This window comes from Phoca vitulina, unplaced genomic scaffold (genome assembly GCF_004348235.1).
Source record: "Phoca vitulina isolate PV1807 unplaced genomic scaffold, GSC_HSeal_1.0 scaffold7, whole genome shotgun sequence".
Classification (NCBI taxonomy): Eukaryota; Metazoa; Chordata; class Mammalia; order Carnivora; family Phocidae; genus Phoca; species Phoca vitulina.
In genome coordinates, this window is record NW_022589710.1 from 49,523,348 (window position 1) to 49,547,757 (window position 24,410).

Sequence of the window (24,410 nt, forward strand, 5' to 3'; positions counted from 1 at the left end):
GGCTAAGACAGAGAAGTAAGAAAGAATGTGGTAGGTTTCCTTGGTGGCTTATGTTCTTAGAACGCCATGGCCTTCTCTCTGCTTTCTGAGCAACTTTGATTCAAAGGGAAAACATAGCCTGTGGGAGCCCCACTTACTCAGTAGATGTAACATACTTACCTATGTGTTCATATCAGAGGATATGGTATAAAACTCTAAAAGAAGGAAATGCAAAGGAGGTCAGCTTTGGACTAAGACTTTATCCATAGTCACTCTTGTCTAGAAGGGAAAACCAACCTCCCAGGAAAAAGAATTGGGGGTTCATTCAGATAAATCTATTTGATTCATCTTACTCCATTACATGGTGGGACCACAGAATCCTGTGCTTAATGGAGCACCAAAGACTCTGTAGAAGGGGTGGCAAGGAACAGGGCTGGACACACACATTGCATGTATCCCATTTCCTTATGCACATGCTCCATTGTCTCATTGAACTTCACTTATAAAACACAAGTTCAAAGATAAAATGGTTAAGAACTTCAGGGTGGTAATAGCAGAGCATTAAACCAAGCCCAAGGCCCTTGTGAGCATAGAACCTTGTGTGACTGCCTAGGTCTCCTGCCTGGGATTATACCTGCTCTATTTCCAATACCCACTTTGACAGTGAATGAATGCTGTTGCCTAGGAATTAGGGGGAAATTGCTAGCCTTGCCGTCCATAAGGAATGAGAAATGAATAGTCTTGGTTTTTCCCACATGAAAGTTCTGTTATGTTTGCTTCTGTAAATTGTTTTGAATCTGTATCTAAGATGAGATAATCCACTTCAGGTGTGTTGCAGCCTGGGAATGAGGAAGTGACTTCTGTAGGGTGAGTGAGTCCATCGTGAATTTCTCATGCAGCAGTACCTAAAGACTTTCTCCAACTTGGGATTTATCCTACCAATCAAAGAGTGTTTGAATCCACCCCCACCCCCAGTCTTCCTTTGTGGGAAGCTGGTATTGTCTTTTGGACATGAGTAACTAGGGATGAATTCTCAATCCAAAGCCAAAATCCTTTGAATTTTCCCTCTCTTGGGGTTTGATACCATGTTATTCAATGTGCTCTCACTTTCCCCATAGAGTTCTGACTCAAATTTACTGCAGATTCCCTGTAACTCCCTCAGGATTTTATTAAACCAAATGTCAAATGCACAAAACTTGCTTTAACTGCTACTGTTGTTCTGACACCTGTATTTGCCTTTTCTAATATGATATTACATGGCAGAGTGGGAGATGTTCTTTTCAGGGCAATAAGGAAAAACAATCTTGTCTTTTTATCAGTTGTATTTTACATTCAGTTCATTGCATTTGATTGTTCTTGGTAAGTTTGCTGTGCCACATACTCGGTAAGTTCCTGGCTGTGCTAATGTGCTGTTCCTTGTTTTGTTTATGTTATCTTAAGCTTGCATTTCTTTCTTAGTTTCTTATTAGGCATGAACCTGTCATACTTTTAGTTTTGCAAGGTACCCGTTCTCAGCCCTTTCCTACATTGACAGACAAAAGAGATGTTCCCATGCATTGCACACTCTTTTCAGTAAAAGTGGCTTTCAATAGACAAAAAAAAAAAAAAAAAAAAGGTTATGTTTGATTCCCAATATTTTGCTATTTTCCTACTCCTTTCTCTCCTGCTCCTCTAGCATACCCTAATTTGTCGGTGACCAAAGATTGAGAACCACTGCTATTTGCTCTGTACTGAATGGCTACCTTACATCTTTTTTCGGAATTGCTGACCAATATCCAGGACAGGCTTTATCCTGCAACTCATTGTTCTCCTCCAATGTTTGGGTCTATTATTAAGCCTTCCTAGGCTGTGATCTCAAACTGCCAGGAAGGGCCGTTTCTCCTTTGTTGAGTGGTAAGTTTAGGTTACAAAATAGAGGGCCAAGAGAAAAACTGTCCCCACAAAGAAATATGATTCTGTTTTTCCTATTTTTTCCCCAAAACCCATTTCTTCTCCCTGAAGAGAGAGAGAACAATAGTACATTTTTGGTTCAAAAAAACCACATTGGCGCTCTCCATGATAGAGACTTTTGTACAGAATTTTAGCATCCATTAACTGATACCTACATCACTTTTAGTGGGTTCCATTAATATTTGACCTGGTCAGTATCAATATTTGACCTGTTGAGGCTTGATTTTGGTGATAATATTGGAATAAAAAGCTTACTTAGAATGGAAATGACACCAAAAAGAATAAAAGAAGGTGGCAGGTTGACCAGAAGATAAGCAAGAAAAGTAGATTAGGTCCTTGGAACTTCAGCTGAAATTTTGGCATTCCCTTGTAATGGTTAGATCCTAAATACTCAAAGTTTGTGGTGAAAACCAAAAGAGTTTACAGTGGAAACATAGCCAAGCCTTTCTGACTAGCCATACTAGAGAGAACCTGCACCAATAAGAAAAATAACTATTAAAGCCAAACCTGAGGTGTATATAATCGATAGGCTCCTGGTCTAAATTCCTAGAGATGGTATGTGGTTGGGTGGGTGGTTTGTATTTTTTTTTCCTGCGTCCTAAATAATATGTAATTTCTCCAAGCCAAGAAATAAATTGAAAGGATTTAGAGGGATTTGCTTATCAGTGGAACACCACGTAGCATTACATTCCTCCTGCTTTGGGGAAGGTACATTGAAGTTTGGTTAATCTTCTGTGGTTCAATACTCCTCTTCCCTCTGTCAGGCTGCCTTGAACAACAGATAGATTAATCCTCCTTCTACCCACTCTCTTCTCCCTCCTCCCTCCCCTCTCTCTTGATCCACCCTTCCTTTTTTGAGCAGATGGAAGAAATCTTAAAACTAGAAAGAAAGGAAGAAAAAAAAAGATGCCACACCACATTTATTTATATAATCTAAGAAGACCTCAAGGATAGAAGGAAAGGACCCCAATCCTTGGCACAAAGTTTGGCTAAGCTTAGCTTGGTTCTTTCACTGTTAATTAAATCTTGAGTCTGCAAAGGGATTTCTTTAAAGGTTAATTCATTAGTAAAAGTTATTATACATCATGCCGTTTTCTCATCCTGCTCCAGTATATGCAGTGTGGAAAAGAAGAGGAAGAATATGGAGGCTATTGAGAGTGAGCAAAATGTAAAGGGAAGTTGGTGGTACTATTTCGGTGGATTCCTATACAATCTGCTATCAGGAATGCCTGTGAATAATCAGTTTTTGTTACAGTGGGTACCATTGATGGACCTCACACTACCTTTATGTTTTTGTGGCTGATGGTTTAGCAGCTAGTCCTTGTTTTCTAGTTGAGCCTGGCTCAAATCCCCTTAGTCTGTAAGCCCCATGAAGACAAGGACTGTGTCTGTCTAGCCCTCAGCACCGTGAATGACACATCATAGGCAGTTAATAAACATTTGTTGAGGGAAGACCGATTGAATGAGTAAATGTGTGCATACTTAGTATCATATATCAAGAACAATTTTGTTTGTTTTTTATATTCAGTTTTCTTAGAGCTCTGGTCCAGTTAACTGAATTAGGTTATGCTGCATGACATATCTGTAGCCCAGGGCCATTCTCTTTAAAGCCTTCTCATTCCACGGACATATGAGTCAAGTAAAATATGTAGACATTCATATCTAACTTGGCAAGTGATTATTCCAGGAGTGGGTAGAGAGAAATGAGGAAAGGATTATTTTGAAAAACCACAATAACATGAACTCCAGGAGACAGTTTTAAAATTCACAGGGTGTTGTTTCAATAAAGTTACATAGGCACATAGAGGTAAGGCCTGAGGGAAACTCAGAAAGCATCTTAACTAGATGGAATTTTGTCTCTTTGTCTCTGTCGTTCAGAACCCGTCTCTTGGTATGCCCCGACCTCTCACACTTGAGTATGACAGGTTCAAGCCATTTGTTTCATTTGCTCGTAATAGTGTCAGTTGCTTGTTTTGAAGATAACTATAAAGGGGGTGTTCAGAATAAAATGAGGGTATTGATAATCCCACCCATGCATCTTACCATGTTTTAGGGTTGTTTCTTTACTGGGCTTGAGTTGGATAGAGTGGTGGAGCTGGTGGGAGAGAGGAGAGGGTTGAGATTTTTGCTTCTAACAAGTTTGCCCCCAAATCCAGGCTTTTTCTGTCTTTGGTTTGGTCTAAAAATCATCCAGTAGTGTGTGAGTGTGTGTGTGTGTGTGTGTGTGTGTGTGTGTGTGTGTGTGTCAGGTGGGGGGATCTATAAGCATTAATCTAAACTGGGACTATGCAGTGGCAACAATTTGATAAAGAAAACCCTAATAGATAAATTTAAATTGTGATGGTCAAGCTTTTTAAAATCTCATTAAAGGTTACAGATGTACCTAGAGTCTTTAATTAAAAGTATCTTAGACATCCTTTATTTAAATAGAGAATAAATGTTCATGATGAAGCTGTATGACTCCCTCTCTCCTATGAGATACTTTAAACCCCAACTTTATCACAGAATAGAAGTAGAGAGGGGAAAAACTAAAACAAGCATTTGAAGGAATTGAATTCTTTTTAGCATGAAGCAGCTGCAGAGATGTATGGCTGTTTTCAGTGGGACTTCAGAATATTTATGGGCCTTTCTCTTTTCCTTTTTCACTGGAAGAAAGGCGATCATCATTCTTGAGTGTGTTATTTATAATTTCATAAAGCTGTTCTGGGGCAGGACTTATTTTATCTTGTGCTTAATCTCGGTCAAATAACTGTGTTTCCAAGGAGCTGGGTGGAGGAAAATGATTATCCCCCTGGAATGATTAGCCTATTCTCAGTATAAGGTAAAAAGCTAAAGGTGGGAATTTGAAGTCACAAATAGGCTTCTGGGCAGGAGGGAGGGGACATGGTGAGTCTACCTTGAGCTCTTCTGACAATGGCAGCAGACATTTTTCTCAATGCCAAATTAACGGATGGCAGTGAAGAATGGGGGGTGGGGCACTCCTGTGAGGTAGACCCCTTCAGAGTAAATAATTAGAAGCAAGTGATTACAGACACAATAACTCACTGGAGGAAAATGAGAAGCCAGGTCTGTGAGGCTGAGGGAATTGGAAGGTAAATATACCTATAAATTTACTTGGGTGGACAGAGCTTTTGAGCTTTCTTCTGTCCCAGTTTATTCTAAGGTAATTTATATTTAAATAAAATTTATATTTAAGTTTATTAAAATAAACGCTGGGAGGAAAAAAAGAAAGGAATACAAATGCAATAAAAAATCTTTCAAGAAAAGAATAAGGACAGCTCCTTCCAGACAGATATTTTATTGAGAGTCATTATAATACCTATCTTTAGTTTTATGAATCCTAGTACAGAACCAAGTAATTTCAACATATGGATTAAAAATATGAAATGCATATTTTAAAATGGGGTAGTATGGATTATTATTTTGAATATGGAACTTGGCTAATATAGAGGGACAGAAGAATATTTTCCTCCCCTTGAGAAGGCAAGGTAAGGTCTTTAATCTGCACTGTGGAGGAATGGTGCAGTCAGCCCCGTGCACTACGTTCTGAAACCATGTATAAGTGCTTCCAAAGGAAGGGTGATGGATGACACTGATGGGACATGGGGAGGGGAAGAAGGAGAGATGTCCCATAGGACAGGATATTAAATTCATGCTCATTATCCGAGTTTGCAAGAACAACACGATAACTCAGGTAGCTGTCATTCTGTCATGCTGCTACATCTTTTCACCCTTGTCCTACTCAGAGGTATACAAATAAACTGTGCTTTTTCATGCCTCTGAGCCTTTGCAAAGACTATTCATTCTACTAGAAATGCTCTTCTTCTCCCACCCGCAGCTCTCAGCTCTCCGCTCTCCCTGCTTCACTGCTGCCTGTTCCTCTGGGCTCATTTCCACTTCCCTTCTGCCCAGGAGCTTTCTCTGCTTCCCTGCTGCTTGCTCCCTTAGCACCTTATGCTTACTCTTGTCATGACGTTTGGTTTACTACATCAAGTTTGCCTGTTTACTTGGCCCTCTCTTCAGAGATGGTGAATTCCCAGAGCAGCGGAACTGTGGTTTATCTATCACTGTATCCTTCATAATGACTACAGTGCTTGACACATAGGTGTTCAGTAAATATTTATTCAAGAAATAAAGGAATGAATGAAAGATGAACAAAGCACCGTGATGATATAGTCCTATAGACTATATCACAAATGGTGGATGGATCTAGTAGTCCAGCCATGATCAAACTGTTTGGTTTGGGGGTAGTCACAGACCTTCTATTCTTTCTTGATGGACTTAAAGGTAATGTGGGTATTTGACGTATGGGAGCCATAATATGTAAACACTTTAAGCTTAGTCATTGAGAATTATGAGAGCTTTAGACAATCATTGGGAAGAAGAGTAATAGGATGACAGAGAAAGCACCTTGATAAGCATTCCCAGCATAACTATAAGAATAGAACTTCCTAAAGCAATGCTATTCCCTGAAGGAGCATGGATGGTGGGCAGTTAAAAGTAGCAGATGTCACTACAAATGTCCACACCTTTGGTTCTTATGAGTACTAAGATGTTAATCTGTGTCAACTGCGTAGCATGAAGTCTGAATACAGCAAGTATTCAATAAGTGGTAAATGTTATTGGAAGGCATTATTCTAGAAAGTTAAAATATCTTTTTCCTCTCAACAGTGCTAACTGCTCTTTTTTCTAAGGAATTATGAGTAATTATGAAAAATGGGTATGATTGTAGGAAAATACACACATACACAGCCTAGGGCTACTGCATTTTATTTAAAGACCAAAGTCCATAGTTCATAACAATTCTATTCATAACAATTCTATTCATAACAATTATATCCTGAGTCTGTGTGTATCTGCAATAGTGAAGCGTAACTCACCAGCCATGGGAACCAATAGTCAAAAAAGTGTGCCTTTTTTTCCCAAAGTTCCGAGTTAAAACGTGAATTTACTTATATTTGGGGACGGACACAGACAAGAAAAAGAGCTACTAAAAGAAAGCCTTGGGTTTTCTGAGAGTAATTTTGAATCAAGTTGTCATTACTTTAGGATGTGATTCTAAGTGCATATCATCCAAAAGCTTTTGGTTTGTAATTTTGAGGTTTTTTTATATGGCAGGGACAGAAGTAGTAAAAAAGAATTTTTTGATCCCTAAATATAGAGTTCTAAATCCTGAATCCTTTGCAAATCAAAGCTTGCTGCCCCCAGCACAGAAAGTGTTTCTGAAACTACAGTGTTCTGTGGCAGTCATGGTAGTGTTGGATGCCAGGTTCTCCAGGCAAACATTGGTGACTGTGTTGGGCAATGAGGGCATGGAGATGTTTGTAATGGCTTTGGGAATTTCATTGGCAGTGGCTGTAATTGGTGATGATGAGGTTTGAGAGACAGGAAGGAAAGGGCTGGATTCACATAAAACCCACACAGATTGTCTGGACCCAGAGCCATGGGAAACATTATCTTCCAGTGATTTTTAAGCTCTCTTGGCATCTCTATGAGTATATTTTTCTTTAGCACTCTTGATGGCAGATGCAACCAGAGGTAATGAATGAACATGGAGGTAATGAATTATCAGCAATGAAGAACAGTTCTGATCGGGATGAATTATTAAAGAATACATAGGTGGATAGCAACTTTATTTAAACTAGGAGTGGCAACTAGGCTTGGAAGTACGGTTACTGATTGATTGATTGATTGACTTAGTTTTAGCTAATATTTATTGACCATGTACCATATGCCAGGAACAGAGCTTTAGTTTTTCTTTTTTAAAAGATTTATTTACTTATTTGAGAGCAAGAGAGCGAGCACACGGGGTGGGAGCGGGGAGAGACAGAGAATCCCAAGCACAGAGCCTGACATGGGGCTCAGTCTCACAACCCCGAGATCATGACCTGAGCCAAAACCAAGAGTCAGACACTCAACCGACTGAGCCACCCAGCCACCCCCAGAGCTTCACTTTTAACATTACACTTAAATTGATGACAAGACACTGTGTTTATCCCAATTTACAGATAGAAAAATTGAGGCTTGAAGAGGGGAAGTAACTCACCACCACCCCCACCCCCCCACCCCCCCAGTCACTGACTGTTAAGTGTAGGAGCTGGGAGTCACAGCTATGCTCTGTAGAGAGTCAGTCCTGCTCATTCCATGCTCTGCTAGACTGCCTGCCATGGACCCTCCTTGGAGTCTAACCACCATTAATGGGAGCTACTGGCAAAATGTGTTGCTGTTGCCTGGGAGGAACACTTTATTCATCCATATGCATACAGAAGATCAGCAGAAATCAAATCTCTGGGAAGTAGGGCACAGGGTCAGTCAACTGGAGAGAAAAAGCGTGGAAATGTGGAAGAGCATATGTGTGGGGTCTGCAGTGGTGGTTGGGGCCCATTTTGGGGACAGAAGTGAAGGTGGTGTTGGGGAAGGAGAGTGGTGCTGGGGACAAAGTCACCCAAACCACGTAGCTACGGGGAGAATTTGTGTAATATTAGAGGAGGCAGGGGGATGCGGAGAGGAAAATAGTAAATATCCTTCAACCTCAGAGTCTAGTCCTTTTCTTGAAAAAGAAGTCTACATCATATTTTTGGCCAATCAAAATTAATATAACTTTCTTAGAATTCTTGCTTGGCTATCAGTTCTGGAGACGAGTTCACTAGATGTTCATGTAACTCATTGGTTTTCACTCAAAAACTAGGAACCTGAGCTAGTTATGCCGCATCCAGGCCATTCTGCAAGGTCCTTATAATGAAGTCACCAACAAATAATTTCCAATTTATTACCTTTAGAAATGTATTCTCGACCTCTTTTTTATTACCACCCTCTAAGGAGTTTTTTAAGATAATTTTTCGCCTAATTGCCCTTCTCCCATAAAATTTTAATACCACGGATATACTGTATATTTGTTTAAGTACTGTAGGCTTTTGGCAGGTCAAAAAACATTTTCATATCTAGGATCCATCCCCCCACGTACCTAAAACAATTTTTGCTGCCTTGAGGGAGGTCTTACGTCCATGGATAACTCATGCTTTCGAACTATCAAACAGGGATTGTGACCCTTCCGAAAAGGCCGTTTGCCTCTTATGATTGCCTTCTGCGTTTCTGCACAGTTAACATGTATTCCTCTACCACCTCCCTTCCCTAAGTAACTGAAAGTGGGCCTACAGAGGGCCCAGCCACAACAGGAAACTCCAAGGAGGTTTGCTCACCAGGTCTCTAACACAAATCATGTCGGCTCTGGGATATAGCTTCAGCTTTGGTTGCTGAAAATGAAATGCACACTTCAGTAGTGTCTAATTGAAAAAAAAAGTATGTTTGAAAATTCTTTTTCTATTAACTTTAAGGAGGAGCAGGGTTGAAGTATCTCCCTGTCAAATGTAGAATAAAGATCCATAGCATGGTTTAAGGCACCTCTCTACCATTGTCAGTTAAGTGAACTCAATTACCTAGTGTGACTTTTCTACTGTTCTTTGTCGTGTCCAGTAATTCTATGCTTCGTGTGTATATTTCAAAAAGGATGTTGTCTGGAATGCTAAGCATGTGGGTTGTCACGTGCATTGGTTTGCTCGGGCCTCCATAACAAAGTACCACAGACTGAGTGGCTTAAACAACAGAAATTTATTTTCTCACAGTTGTGGAAGCTAGAAGTCCAAGGTCAAGGTGTCAGCAGGGTTGGTTTTTTTCTGAAAACTCTTTCTGTGGTTTATGGATGGCTTTCTTCTCCCTGTGCCTTCTCATAGTCGTCTCTCTGTGCATGTCTGTGTCCTAATTTCATCTTTTTATTAAGGACTCCAGGTATATTGGATTTGGCTTACCCTAATGATATCATTTTAACACAGACCCTATCTCCAAATACTAGTCATATTCGGAGGTAGTGGGGGGTTGAACTGCAGCATATGAATTTTGGAGGACATAGTTCAGTCCAAAACTAACATCATAGAAGAAGGGATGTAAAAGGAGCCTAGGTGAATCACAAATACGGACTTTGACTAAGCTGTATCTGTTCAGATCCTCCCTGTTTCTTACTAGCCCTGTGTCCTCTTTGAACTTAAGTTCTCCTTAAAAATGTAATAATTATATCCATCCCAAAGGATTGTTGTGAGAATTGTACCAAATCAATTAATAACAGCTATAGCTAATAAATATATATACACATGTCTAGCTCAGCATCTGCCTTCTAATTGCCTTTCCTCTTGAATATGGATTCAGACTTCAATGCATTGGGAATAATAACACCAAGCAAGTCAGTTAATATTATTAATATCAAGAAGGGGAAAGAAATGAGCATTTATTGAACAACTACTGTATATTGAGTACTCTTATGCACATAGTAGGACAAAAATTTGTTTTTTATGTAAGATCTATAGATTAATTATTCAATAGTATTTATTGTGCATGCAGTATGTATCAGGTACAGAAAGTAGTCTTCTCATCTTCTGTGTAGCAAAGACCCTTCTTCTTGTCCATACCCAGTTTCCTGTATTTCTTGCAGCAGATCCCCCGGCATTAGGGAGTTTCTGCAGGATCCAACAGGAAAAAAAAAAAAATTGTCACAAGTTGAATTACTACTGTGGCAACCAGATTTTTTTCTGCTGTTGTCAGAAACAGTCTTTCTGTGTCCAGAGGCTGTCATGTGGTATTTCTCTGCTGGCCTACATTACTAATTCAGCTAATTGCAGCAATTACATGAAGAGATCACTGCTAGCGAGAAAAGCCATTATGCTGTTCCTGAACAGCCTGCATTCCACAGCATTCATTAATTATGCCTGCCTATAGATTCACAACCACCAAAGCATGCACTTGAGACCACACACCATATGCACTGAAACCCTCTCAAAGTTTGCAGTGCCTTTCCATGCTGGCTTGCACTCTTATATGACCCACCATTTGTATATCCCTTCTCCTGCCCTTCAGATTCTCAAAATTGAAATTAAAATCAGAATAGAGTCAGGCTGTACGATGTGACTTACAGGGATGGGATAGTCTTGAGCCTCCTGGAACCACTCGGAGTCATTCAGCTTCTCATAAAATCCATACAGGTTGTCTGAACCCATAGCCATTCACAGCTACACAAGAGTTTAAAATGCTCTATCCTCCAGCATGCCCTCTTTAGAGAAGAGAAACATAATAATGATGGGAGGCAGGACATAGTGATAAGTCTTTGATGCTTTTGTTCATTGGTTTCCTTATCTCTCTCTTTCCTCTCTCCTTCCCTTCCCCCTACCCCATTATTTTTCCTTTGACACACACAGCCAACATCAGATGACCTTGTTTCATCTGCTGAATGTTCAAGCGATGACGAAGACTTCGTTGAATGTGAGCCGAGTACAGGTAGGTTAGGTCAGTCTTGTTTTGCTTGCTTTTTTTTTACATTTGCAAAAAACAATACATACATATATGTGACTATTCATGTGTTCTATATATATTATAGTGTGTTAATGTGTGTATTTACTATATCTATATATGTATAAGCATACATATATAAATATTAATATATAATCAAAAGCATCAAATCCCATGGAAGGAGCGGATAAGATCCCAGGGAAATTTAACATCAGTTCCTGATATCCAAAGAAAAATCCTGGTGTACCACCCAACTTTGAGCAATCGGACACCCAGATTAACTGTGGGAACAGGAAAAGTACAGCAGTGCCTGGCAGCTATGAAATTGACAGGGGGTGGGGGCATGAAGATGTCTATATTGGAATAACATCAAAACCCCATGAACCCAAAGCGGAGCTATAAAGATCATTTAAACCTCATGAATTGTTCTGAGCCTGTGTGGCAAACAAAATAAAACCAGAAACCCAAACCAAACAACAATAAAAAAAACCCACACATTTTCCATGGGATTTCAACAGCAGTTAACATGGTATTATATTTATACTAATTTTGTTCATTGTGCATTTAGAGAATTGTGCAGTAATATAGCATAGTAAACACAAAATTAGTACTGAACCATGCCATGTCAAAGGCTGAGATGCTTCAAAATGTATCTACTGTGCTGAAGTTAAGAGGACTTTCGCAACTCGATGCTTCAGTGTGTTCCCCATTCGCACCCAGATACATTTTGATTATTTTATGGTCTTTCTTTATATTGAGCTATATAATGTCCAGCAGGCAAGTGCGGTCCCTGATTATTTCCTATCAGTTTTTCCAAGTCATCTGTTTTGAGACTTGCTATAAGTTAAACATTTATATATATATAATAGAGAACAGATATCATCGAATTTCTGTGTATGTTTAATAGAATTAAAAGCTGGAGTTGGGTTAGGATCTTATTTCTGCAAAGGCTAAGAGAAACAGAATATTCTAGTTGATTTTTTGGGTTGCTTTATTTTTTTTTTTCTTTTCTTTAAAAAAAAAGGTGAGCCATCAAACATTTTCTTTTGCTAATTCTAGAGAAATTCAAGGTTTGTGGAAAAAAATAACAAAAGTAAAAACTTTCCATTTCTTACCCCAAGATGATTTACATTTTTTTTCATATTTTGTTGAAGGCCTGACTGGTGTCTTGCAAGTGGCTTTGAATCAGGAAGTTCTGTGGGTTTCTGTTTTTAGCATTACATAGAGACATAATAATAGGTAGGGTGTTTCCATTTTGGAGTGTGACCTGTTCCTTTAGGAGCTCAGTTGTGAAGAAGGAAAGTAACTCTGGTCTGGTGTGGTCAGATTTTTTCATATTATTAGATAATAATCTTAATGTACTACATGAGGTTTTAATAACACTGGAGGGCAGATATATCCAGTCTGTACCAGAATTTGGGCACCAAGTTTTTATTCACTCGGTTCATCCATTCATTCATTCAATAAATATTTCTGAGCCCTAGGACAGGATACAGTACATGTCTAGAGTTGAGGCCTTCCTGTTCTAATAATTTTCATAAATGAGCTGTTGGAAAATAGAATTAGGAGCTTTACTACCGAAATAAATTTCCTCTCCAAAATAATTCAGTTCAGCAAATATTTTTTGAGTTAACTGTGTATGTTACGCATGTACCAGATCTTAGGAATTCAGATATGAATATGGCCTGATCCCCAAGACATTTGTTAAGTTAGCTGATTTCATGGCCAATAGTTGAAGATGCTAGACTTTAATTTGGATTTTCTCTTTATCCCCTCTCTGGTTATCTTGCTTTCAAAGCAGTAATATCTGTATATATGCAACATTGTTGTTCAAAACTTGATTTTAAGTCGTCTTACAAAGATTAAGGCTTGACTATTACAAAATATTGCCACTGTCTTCCCCCACTACCTCCCTGCCTCCTACACATGGTCATCTCCATAGCAACCTCCGTAATAAAACAAAGGGCTTTTCCAGATCTGATTCACAAGGTCTTCAGCTCCCCAAGTTGTGGGGGTATATTGCCATTTGGTGTTAAAGTTGAACAGGTCCAAACCTGAATGGCACCAAACTAAGTCCATTTGCTTTTTTAGTGGCTGCACAGGTGTTTCATCTGATTCAAAAGCAGAGGGCAGAAATTCAATGCCGGCATTTCTTGAGTAATATAATTACATGGGGCAGGTGGGAGATAAAAGCAGGTTTTAAAACAATCTGTTGTGTTCGGCAACAGGGTGTGGGAGGGGGCATATAAATAAAGTAGGTGACAGAATGTTCACCCTGAAGGAGCTAACATGTAGCTCTATGAGACTAATATTGATCCCCTCTGCCTGAGATTATTCAGCTCCTCACATTTGAAGAACGAGTGTTTCTTCTTTCTAAATTTATTTATTCCATAAGGTATTCCTGATAAGTGATTCAGATACACAGGGAAATATGTTAGAGGCATATTTAATACAGGAGGGAGATAGATATTCCTACTGAAGCAGAGATTTTACCCTGGGGGCCTGATTAACACTGATGAAGGTTATACGCATAGAGATACCGAGCCCTCTTTTGTATTCAATGAGAAATATTTCCATAGCCTTCACATCTTCCCAAAACAATTTGGATTAAAAATCAGGAAAATTTAAACCAGTTGTTTCTGGAGGTAGGTTTTGCCTTACCTCAAGAGAAATCTTCCATTGCCCGTGCAGCAACAGATAATGGTGACATTTAGATAACTTTGACATAAATCATTAGTCTAAGATTCTGTGTGAATACTGAGGTTAAAATTCTGGGTTTGAACATTCTAACTCACTGCCTCAGTTTCTCAAATTTTACTCTTTTCTAGGCCTGATGTTTGACGGAAATACACTAAATGTGGTTAATTACCCAGGCCTTGTTTCATCTTACTTAACAATGACCTTTTCTTCTCTCATTTTGTTAGCCAGTTTAGGATTTTCTAGCTGTCTCAGTTAGAAAGCATTTAACTTCTACAGCTTCTTTCCTGATTATTTAGGTTCACTAGAAGCTCATATTTTTCATAAATTTGCATAGTTCAGTATATGCTCTATTCAACAACTTTTGTTTTCATATGGGCATCAAATTTTAAATTATTTTTCTTATTTAATCTTCTTTAAATCAAAATGGGCTTTAAAGCTCCTGGTTTTGAGTCAGATGTAAGCAATTGCCTTTCACACCCACCACCCACTTTGGCAGTTAGAGATCACCCTCATTTGTATAGCTCAATCAGATCATCTTTAGGGACCACTTAAATTTTGGGGGTAGTTTGGCTGATGATAGTCTAGAAACCTTTAAGTCCAATGAGTGTCAAATTTTCTCTGGATGTAATGAGTGAAAAACAAACAAAAAAACCCTAGACCATGAGAGCAAGGCAGAAAGTGAAAGCTCAAGGAGTATTTGTTGACTGAATTTGTATGGCTCTCAAAATACCTCATAATCTTAAATTAAAATTGGAGATTTTTCGTATCTCTAACTTCATCTTCCCTTAAAGAGCTAAATAAAATCTGTTGAATTATTTAAAATATATGATTCCATGCAAATAAATATCACCCTAACAAAACCCACATTTCTTCTTCAAAAAAAAGAATCCTCTACTTTTAATAACAAGTCACAGGTAAAATTGCATTTTCTAAACATTGACATGGAAAAACCAGCATTGAAACTTTATAAAATCACATAAAGATACCTGCATTAAATGAAAATATTCAGAAGAATATTTGAATAACTATTTAAGTACCTAAAAGTGAGGGTCAAGGTTTTAATTTTCCTAATTTGTACACGTGGATTGTATTCCCTGCAAAGGAAGTCAGTGTCTATTTAATATTCCAGACTTGTGTCTTTGCAAACAAACTCTTTCCTTCCCAAGTACACTTCTGTTGATATGAAATTGTGCAGTAAACTCACATTTCATTGTTCTCACCTCTTTGGATCCAACAACAACAAAAAAATAGGGAAGCTGGGGAAGATTCAGATGACCACTAGAAAATGGGATTATTGATAAATGATATTATGGGAAGTCAAATTACAATTAAGATCTTTAGTAAATTCACATTTGTGATCTAAAGTATGGTAATTGATTCTGATATATAGAGAAATTGACAAAAGTCACTTCCCAAATGGAAAAGAAATCTTCTCTCCCTTCCCTGGTCTGACCCCCACTGTCTCCGTCTTTGGAAATAGAAATAATATCAAAACATTGTGATCTTAAGTTAGCATTTGTGTAATTGAAAATCACCAACTTTCTGAATTTTATATTATAGTCTCAATATTCTAAAGTCCTGAAGGCAGGGGTCACAAAGCAGAGAAAAAATAAAAAATAAAAAAAAATGCCTTTTACACCTGAGAAATGGGCATGTCAACAATTAACCATATTAATTTATCCAGCTGTTACACTGGGATACATTTTTCTGGTTGTCAGTTAGCCAGGTTTTTTGCCCCCACTTTTGTTAATGGGTCCTCTATCAAATCTCAAGGGATACTCCTTCCACCAGAAGGCAGACAGTAAAAGGAAGTATGAAACACATCCATCCATCAATAGGACTGTGCTAAACAACTTTCATAATGGTGGGATTGAGGGAGATGTTTAAACTATTGGCAGTAATTTTAGATCACAAAATAATTACTATTCCCAGAGTGGTTCTCAGATGTATTTTTACTCCTCAAATCCACAGCTCTCACATTTGCATTCAGTGTTTTTGCTACTTTGTTCCTCTTCGTTAGTCACACTATAATATTCAGTCCAGTGTGGGTGAAATTTTAAATCTGGCAAAACACCAAGAGCATAGCCTTATTTGTGTTCTCCAGGTGGACCTGGGTTCTTAATCTTTATCAGTTTGAGATTCCTCAGTATTTATAATATGAAAGTCTGGCACTGAATTGTTAAAAACTCACCAAATCCTTAGGGTTTTTATTTGCTGGATCGCCATGTAAAATGCAGCTGAAATGTGAAGATAATACTGATTTTGGATCAGAAAGATAAGAATTATTTTTAGAATCTACAGATTAAAAAAAAAACTAAATGTGCTGGTCATTGACCTTAAATATGATATTTGCTATCTTAAGTGTTTATAGAAATACACCTTGTCATTAGTGTTTTCGGCAAGCTTGAAGCATTAGCAACTTGTACATTTTTATTACAAAGAATTGGATTTTTATTTAATTTTAAAAATATTTTTCCATGTGGAAAAATTGACTAATGACATAATGATTCTATTTACAATCTTGAGTTTCCATATGGAAAAATTTTTCTAAAATTAAATAAAAATTCAGTGTATAGTAGAATAGTAAATGCCTAAATAAAATGCCCTAGGAATGTTTGAGTGTCACAGTGTCCAGAATCCACCTTGAAGCTTAAGTCCACTTTAAAACACTTTTAATAAAGGGATAATAGAAGTAATCTCAGAAATGTTTTATTTTTGCTAAGAAGAATATAAATAGATGTAAATTTCATTAATTAATCATTGTTGGCTATAGACATTATTCATTTTTACATTTGAGTTATAATACATGTCTAATGTATGCAAAAGCAAATAAGTATCCACACATTTAGATCTAGGCTAAATCCTACCCATTTTTGAATTTCATCCAGTGATTTATAAATTAATAGAGTATGTTTATGGGTGCATAATGTTCCCAATTTAATGGCATAATTTCTGTTTTCGTTCATTAACCCACTCAGTGATGAATTGTATCACTCTCTTATAACCCAACTCCACTTCAACCCAAGCTAATTTTTAAGCTATTGAAGCAAATATGTGCCCTTTAAATCCTTAATGGTAAATTGCTTTGATAATTAGGGTATGAATAGAAATATAAGTGTAGGAAAGTCTACTGATTGGCTAGTAGGCAGTTAGGCAACTGATAGCTCAGGCATGATGTACAGAAAATAGGTGGCTCATGGATTGACCAATATCATGGTTTTCATAATAAAAACAGTAAATCTAATAACAAGAATGATAAAAATGAAAAAAAAAATCTATCTCCATTACCCAAGATTTTGTGGTATGTTGAGAAGGGAGGGGAATCAGTAAGATCAATGTGTAAGTATACACATTTCTATTTGAAAGTTTAATAAGTGATTTGTGCAATAACTTTTAGTGACTGCTGTATGTAGGCGCTGGAACAGGTGCTAGGAAAAAAAAAAAATAAGACATAACATCTTCAAGGAGTTCATGGTCTATTAGGGAAGACAGATACAAAAATAAAGGGAACAAAAAGAAAAAAAAGGAAAGAAAGGGAAGAAACAGTGTGGACAATGAATGGAAATGCCTAGAATATTATCAGAACTTGGAGGAGAGGTTGCTAATTCAGCAATAGCATATCCCGTCTAAGGACGGGCAAGAAAAATCATAGAAGATGATACCAACCAGTGACAGAATCACTTAACCCCAAAAATCATTCTCTGTATCTTAGTTTAAGGGCACAGAATTTCAGGTTCACTATGATTGAAAAATTAATACAGTTCAGTAATAAACTTTTCTTTGAACACACATACAGTATGGTCTAGGACCAGGTCTTCTTGGGTAGCAGGGTAAGTAAGGATGAGCATGATGAAGGGAGAATTTCAAGCCAAACTCAGGAGAACTTTCTGATTTCAAATGCTAATGCAAGTAGTTGATAACAAGTGAGCTTAATGAAATCATTAAGCAAGCCCCTCCCCTCCTCCAAATTAATAAAGAGGGATTGGGTTTCTAAGGAAAGGTTTTTATGAGTTTTCTTTTTTTCTTTTTGTTCTGTATTTTTTCTCCCATTAAGTCCCAGTATATATACTGTGTGTATATATATATATTTGTATATAATATGTGTGCATACTAAATGTAGAGTACCTATCACGCCATATATATGTAGACACAGTATAAGTGATATTAGACTAATGTAAACAGAGATTAACAACAGTCCCTGCCATCAGTCATGTGTTTACACAGAAATTCACACCTTCATTTTTACATCAGCCAACACAGACATGCATGATACTGTTTTAACTTTGCGAACAAAGCATGTGAACTTTTCTTTAGGTTTTGTTTTCTTCTGTATCATAATTACAGTGATGATTCCATAATTCAGTTATCCTTGGGAGGGGTGGAGAGAAAAAATTATACAGATATATCTATCCATATATGCACGTTCCTGTGTATATATATAAATAGATATATACCTTGTATATATTTGAAAAACATTTTCTGTCGTTTCACCTCATCTTGTGCCGCATGAATTTTTGGTGGTTCGATTTACTTTATTTTGTTTTGATTCACATTTAGTATTTTGGTCATTATGGCTATGTGAAACTCATTGCTGTATTTTTATTGGTAATAATAGTCATTTTTAAAATACTGAGAGATATATAGATATACAAAACAAACAAGGCAACAAAATCTTTTCTTGCCATCCTAATCTCTAATTTCTCCCCCTTCAGCATATCCCTCCAGTATTTATATTTATGCTTGAAACAAAACAAACCCCAGCAAATCCAAGAAAGTTGTGTACAAAAGAATGAAATACTGTGTTTTCCTCTTCTTCCTCCTATATAGATATATTTTTTCCTTTTAATTTCCTTCCTTTTCCCTTTTCATTTTTCCCCATATCTGCACAGGCCACTTGCCTTCCCTCCACCTCTCCTCCCCCCATGACAATATAATTAACTGAAAGGAGGACAAATGAGCCAGAAAAAAAAAAAAAGAAGGAAAGACAGGTAGACATCCAGATACAAGAGAGAAACATATTCTTGTCCACAAATTTCAGATGGCATAAAAAGAATTTTATTGCAGATGTAGAATATTTGTTGTATCTTTTATTTCTGGACCAGCCCAGGATCATTGTGTGGCATGCAGTGATAGTTTTGTAGCTAATCAACTAACCATGGCCTTCATCACCAATGCATGGTTGTAACGATGCCATCTTGTGTTTCATCCAAGTGACACATCCAAGCTAACCCAGCAAGTCCAGTGTATGAGTTGTGGGGGTAACTTTCTTTTGTAGTTATAATTTCATGGGTTCTCATTTTTCCTATTATTTCCATTGGGTCACGGCAGCCCCAAGAGCTGCTCTCACAACATCTCTGTATGGTTTCGTTCTTGTGTTTGCTTCCCTTGGCACAGCAGTCGAGCATATGTCTCTTGTCTGGTACATCTGTCTTGCCATCTTGTCTTGGAGTCCACTCTCGTGCTGTTGTTCTGTGATTCTGTTCTCTGTTTGTAATATGTGGTTTGAAATGCTCTCCTTTTATTTCTCACTCCCCTCTTGTTTCTACTTTTAACCTCACCCCTAGGGAACTTCACAAAGAAGCAAAACAAATTTTCAGTTAAGTGTAAGGCTGATAACTGTGCTTTGCATCTGGAAGTCATAAGTTGCACTTCTTACTGGCTAAGGGGGCAAAACTTACAGTGGGAAACTGCTAATGCTAAGAGCCAAACAACCACCCAATCAAAAACAACAGGAAACCCTTGTTGATTTTTTTGGCATAATCAAATGGGCTTACTATTAAAGAGATTTCACATAAAGGCTGATTTCCGGAGAGTTTTTCTATTGATTATCAATCTTCTAGTTAAACCTTTTCTTCAGGAACAGATGAACAGAAAGGTTTTTCAGAAAATGCTAGTAAGGGAACATCCTCATTTCTGCTATATAGAGCAGTGCCTGTTCCTGAATTGGTAAGGAATTTGTGAAAATCTGAATGTGTTTTATTATGAAATGAATTTATGTTTATGTATTTCAACCTAAAATATAAATGTGTTTGGCAAGGCATTGGAGGAAAAAAAAAAAAAAAGAAGCTTTTTAACTCACTGGTTCTACCTCATGCATATTTTGAGGTAAGATTATCTTTTGATCTTTTGGAGTCAAATGATGTATATTTTATATTATTTTTTTAATTCATGGAAGCATTACAGAGCCAATACTTTGACTTAGACCTAAATCCCTCCTTTTCTCTTTCTAAAGAACATGACATATGTAATAGCTTTAATTATGAGAATAGAGTCTGAATTTCTTGAGACAGAAGTGGAAAAAAGTGCCCCGTTAATTATTCAGGTGCTGGACTATGCTTCTGAGGATCCAGGAACTTTGTGGGATGACTTGGTTTGTTTAACACTAATAGTATGAAAATGAATCTTTGTAACTTCACCTCCTTATTCATAAAGTTTGAGCAAGAGAATATAAAATAGGTATACAATGGATTAATAGATTCAAGATTTTTTTTTTAAAAAGATTTTATTTATTTGACAGAGAGAGAGATAGCGAGAGCAGGAACACAAGCAGGGGGAGTGGGAGAGGGAGAAGCAGGCTTCCTGCCAAGCAGGGAGCCTGATGTGGGACTCGATCCCAGAACCCTGGGATCATGACCTGAGCCGAAGGCAGACACTTAATGACTGAGCCACCCAGGCGCCCCAATAGAGTAAAGATTTTTAAAATAGTTCTAAGATTTCTAAAATCTGTATTTCTAATCCGGAAAAGAGGCAGCATTTTGATGCAGATGGTTTTATGATGAGATGTTTCAGTCATGTCAGGGTAGCTCTGTGCTGCTCTTTAGGGCAAGGGCAAAGCAAGAGGAGACTAATGGGCACTGTGGACTAAGAAGAACTTTTTTAAAAAGACAGGAAGGGAGAGAGGGAAGGAGGAAGAGAGTGAGGGGAGGTAAGGGGATAGGGAGGGAGGAAGAGGTATTCATGCTGACTGAGGGAAAGCAGCTGGTCCATAAAGGTTAAGAACCAGCATGCACACAGACACACACAGCCCTAATTTGTAGTGTTTTCTGTAGTATAAAATATTGCCACCATGGCCGACTTCAAGCTACAAATATGACAACACGAAACTGAGAATTGGGAAGTACTGCTCATTAGTACATGATTATATAGTATTTTCACCATACAGATACTACAGACATCAATCACCTCAAAAGCATAGATAACAGTAAAATGTAGTAATATAACTAGGACATAATGAGTTTTAAGATTTTAATACCTTTGTTTTTAACATAATGTATTTGATTGCAATTTTATATACTTTAATTTTTGATGATGGCTATTTAACAACCAACTTGCAAAATTGCTGAAAATGTGCTAGTAATCAGCCGTCAGGACCTGGCTCTAGCACCCCACTGGCTCAGGTACCATGCTGGGGGCATTCAAACACGGGATTGATTTAAAATTTTTTTAAGTTATTATGAGTGGGAAGCTGTTATGGCCATCTTACAGTTGAGAAAATCAGGACTCAAAAACTTTGCTTCTCCAGGATTGCATTATCTGCTTATAGTGGCAGAGGTAAGATTCAAACCCAAATCCATTTGAAAATGGATACATTTTATTTCTACTGCAGTGTGCACAGAGGATCCAGATTAAACACTTACTAAAACACTAAATTTTGGAACTATCATGTGCTTATTTGTGGAGCTTTCACTAATTTTGTTTCCTCAAAATAGAGTTGCCAAATACTCCTCCCTTAGTAACACTGAAGATGAAGAAGATATTTCCTAGGTTCACAAATTTTGCTTCTTGAGCTTTAGAAAGACATAATAGATGCATTTCTTAGCATGTAATTATAATCTCCAGCATGATTCCATTACTCAGTTGTTATGTTTTGTAACTTTTAAAATATAATGAACTTTATTTAGTTACAGTAGTTGATGCATGTTAATTAACCAACTGCACAGTGAAATATATCAATGCCCTTTACTTCCACATTTTCTCATCGAGTAAACTAGTATACTAACACTTAAAACAGCATGAGAACCTACATTGTATTGCAGAAAAATGACTGAAGCTTAAAAAAGTCATTTTCCTATTACATACTATATCATTGCTTTGTAAAAAAGTTTGAGAGATCTAGGACTTAAAAAGGAAAAGTGTTGGATCTTATTAGCCCTTCTAATTTGACGAGAAAAATTCTGTGATTAGGTTTCCGATAGTGCAATATTTTACTTTGATTTGATGTCAGGGTTAGTTGCCCCTGTGGTCAACTTTCAGTGATAGCATATATAATATTGAATAGAGTCCCCTGAAGTGATTTCTAGGCCTCCTCGTATAGGTTTGCCACTGCTTCATCTTTGTTCCTTCATTCGGTAAATATTCATTGAACACTTAATTGTAGCCAGGGATAGTCCTAAGTATTTTATATTTTTAACTTCTTTAATCCTCATAGCAATCTTGTGAGGGGCTATTATTATCGTTTTTATTTTAAAGATGAGTAAACTGAGGCACAGAGGAGTTAAGCAAGTTGTCCAAGGTCACACAGCAAGGAAGTAGAAGGGATTTGAACCCAAGCCAACTGGCCCTCAAGCCCACACACTAGTCACTATGCTATACTGTCTCTTATTCTATAGCGCTTACTCTCCATTAACCCAGATATATAAAAGAACTACATGCTTCCTGCATAACAATGACAGAAAGTTTGTGTATTGAGTATATTAAGTGGTTGGGTAATACTAGTTAAATGAATTAATTACTGTGTCTCTCAAAGGCTTCAAAAGCATTGCTTGATTGGGGTTATGAAATTGCTCAGTTATGATTTATCTAAACAGCTATGGTTGAAACAACCCACCCTGGTTTCCTGTGAGGTGGAATGGTTCCAATATTCAGGATAAATACCATCACTTATATGAGGTTATTCTCTCTTGATTTCACCTATGTAATAATTTGTGCATTGGGGCTTCTCGCTCATTACTCATCAGCAGTCCTGTTTAGAACATTTGATCAGACAACCGCCCCTCTGAAGATAGAGGCTCTTAGAGTTCTGGTAAGATGCTGTATTTTCTTTATTTCTGAAATAATTATGTTCCTTGGAGCACAGTGTTTTAGATGTTACAGATAATAGAAAGCAACAAAATAAGTGAACATGGACCTCAGAGGACATCTTTCTTAGCCCCTCGTTTTTCTCATTTTCTCGCATTATGGATTTCAAACTACAAAAAAAAAAAAAAAAGTCAAAACCAACAAGAACAACAACAAAATCCCCCAAAACCAAAAAACCAAGCCTTTCTCGGGCCCTTAAATTTTCTTTTTTTTTTTTTTTTTTTTTTTAAGATTTTATTTATTTATGTGACAGAGAGAGACACAGCGAGAGAGGGAACACAAGCAGGGGGAGTGGGAGAGGTGGAAGCAGGCTTCCGACAGAGCAGGGAGCCCGGTGCGGGGCACGATCCCAGGATCCTGGGATCATGACCTGAGCCGAAGGCAGACGCTTAACGACTGAGCCACCCAGGCGCCCTGGGCCCTTAAATTTTCTATGCAAGAAAAGAATCATAAAAGGAGTTATTAAGGACTAAAATTCACAATTAAAAAGAAAGCATCTTTTTAAAGCTGTGCTTGCTTTTATTAGAATCCTTCCAAGGAAACTAGAGCTCGCCCAACCATCTGAGTGTCTCATGACAAGCTATATGGGTCCTGACCAGTCCTGAAGTCAAATCCTAAACCAGAAAATGTTACAGTTGCGATCGCTTGAATAATCCTCTACACTGAGCAGTTGCACTGCATCTTAGCTCTGAAACAGAGACACCTTTATGCTAAGAGATAACGAGAGTTAGCAACATTGTATTGCCAAGTGTTCCAATTTGTCCGCTCCATCACTCAGAGCAAAGGTCAGGCAGACTTTTTTTTCCATAAAGGGCTAGAGAGCAAATATTTTAGATTTTAAGAGTCTTGGATGACCCATCATAACTACTCAGCCCTGTTGTAACACAGAGGCAGCTACAGACAATACACAAATGAACAAGGGACGCTATGTTTCAATAACACTTCATTTTCAAAAGCAGGCATCAGACTGGATGGGGTAGTTTGCTGACCCCTGATCTGAAGACATCTGAGAGGCTTCTGATAGTCACATATATGTGACGACGACAAATTCCTTACCTAAATATGTATAGATGAATCCTTCTTGTTCATTCTACCGCCAGTCTTAACACACATCTGTTGAGTTCTCCCTGAAGTACCTGAGACCACATAGGATACGATAGGATATTAAGAACTCATTGTTTCCAACACGTCATTATCTCAGATATGAAACTTGACAACAAACAAACATTCACTACCAGGGTCATCTCCACCCTGCGTGCACACTGCATTTCTTGTAAGAGCTTTATGCTTTGCCCTTCCTTTTGCAAATCTATCTTTCGGACTCCCTGCCTCGGCTGGGCATGGGCTGCCTTCTCCCCTGCTTCCAAACC

The 24,410-nt window shown here is 37.7% G+C and overlaps 1 protein-coding gene across 35 annotated transcripts in view; it reads left to right on the forward strand.

Annotated features, from left to right (window-relative positions):
• Positions 1–24,410, forward strand: part of NRXN3 (neurexin 3) — a 1,527,623-nt gene that overhangs the window by 1,461,225 nt on the left and 41,988 nt on the right. For 20 of the 35 annotated variants that reach the window (XM_032406055.1, XM_032406063.1, XM_032406061.1 and 17 more), the window contains one exon: positions 11,172–11,259. In XM_032406055.1, coding sequence (XP_032261946.1) covers positions 11,172–11,259 — 88 coding nt within the window. The remainder of the gene's footprint in view (positions 1–11,171; positions 11,260–24,410) is intronic. The other 15 variants (XM_032406089.1, XM_032406090.1, XM_032406073.1 and 12 more) reach the window with 1 other exon arrangement.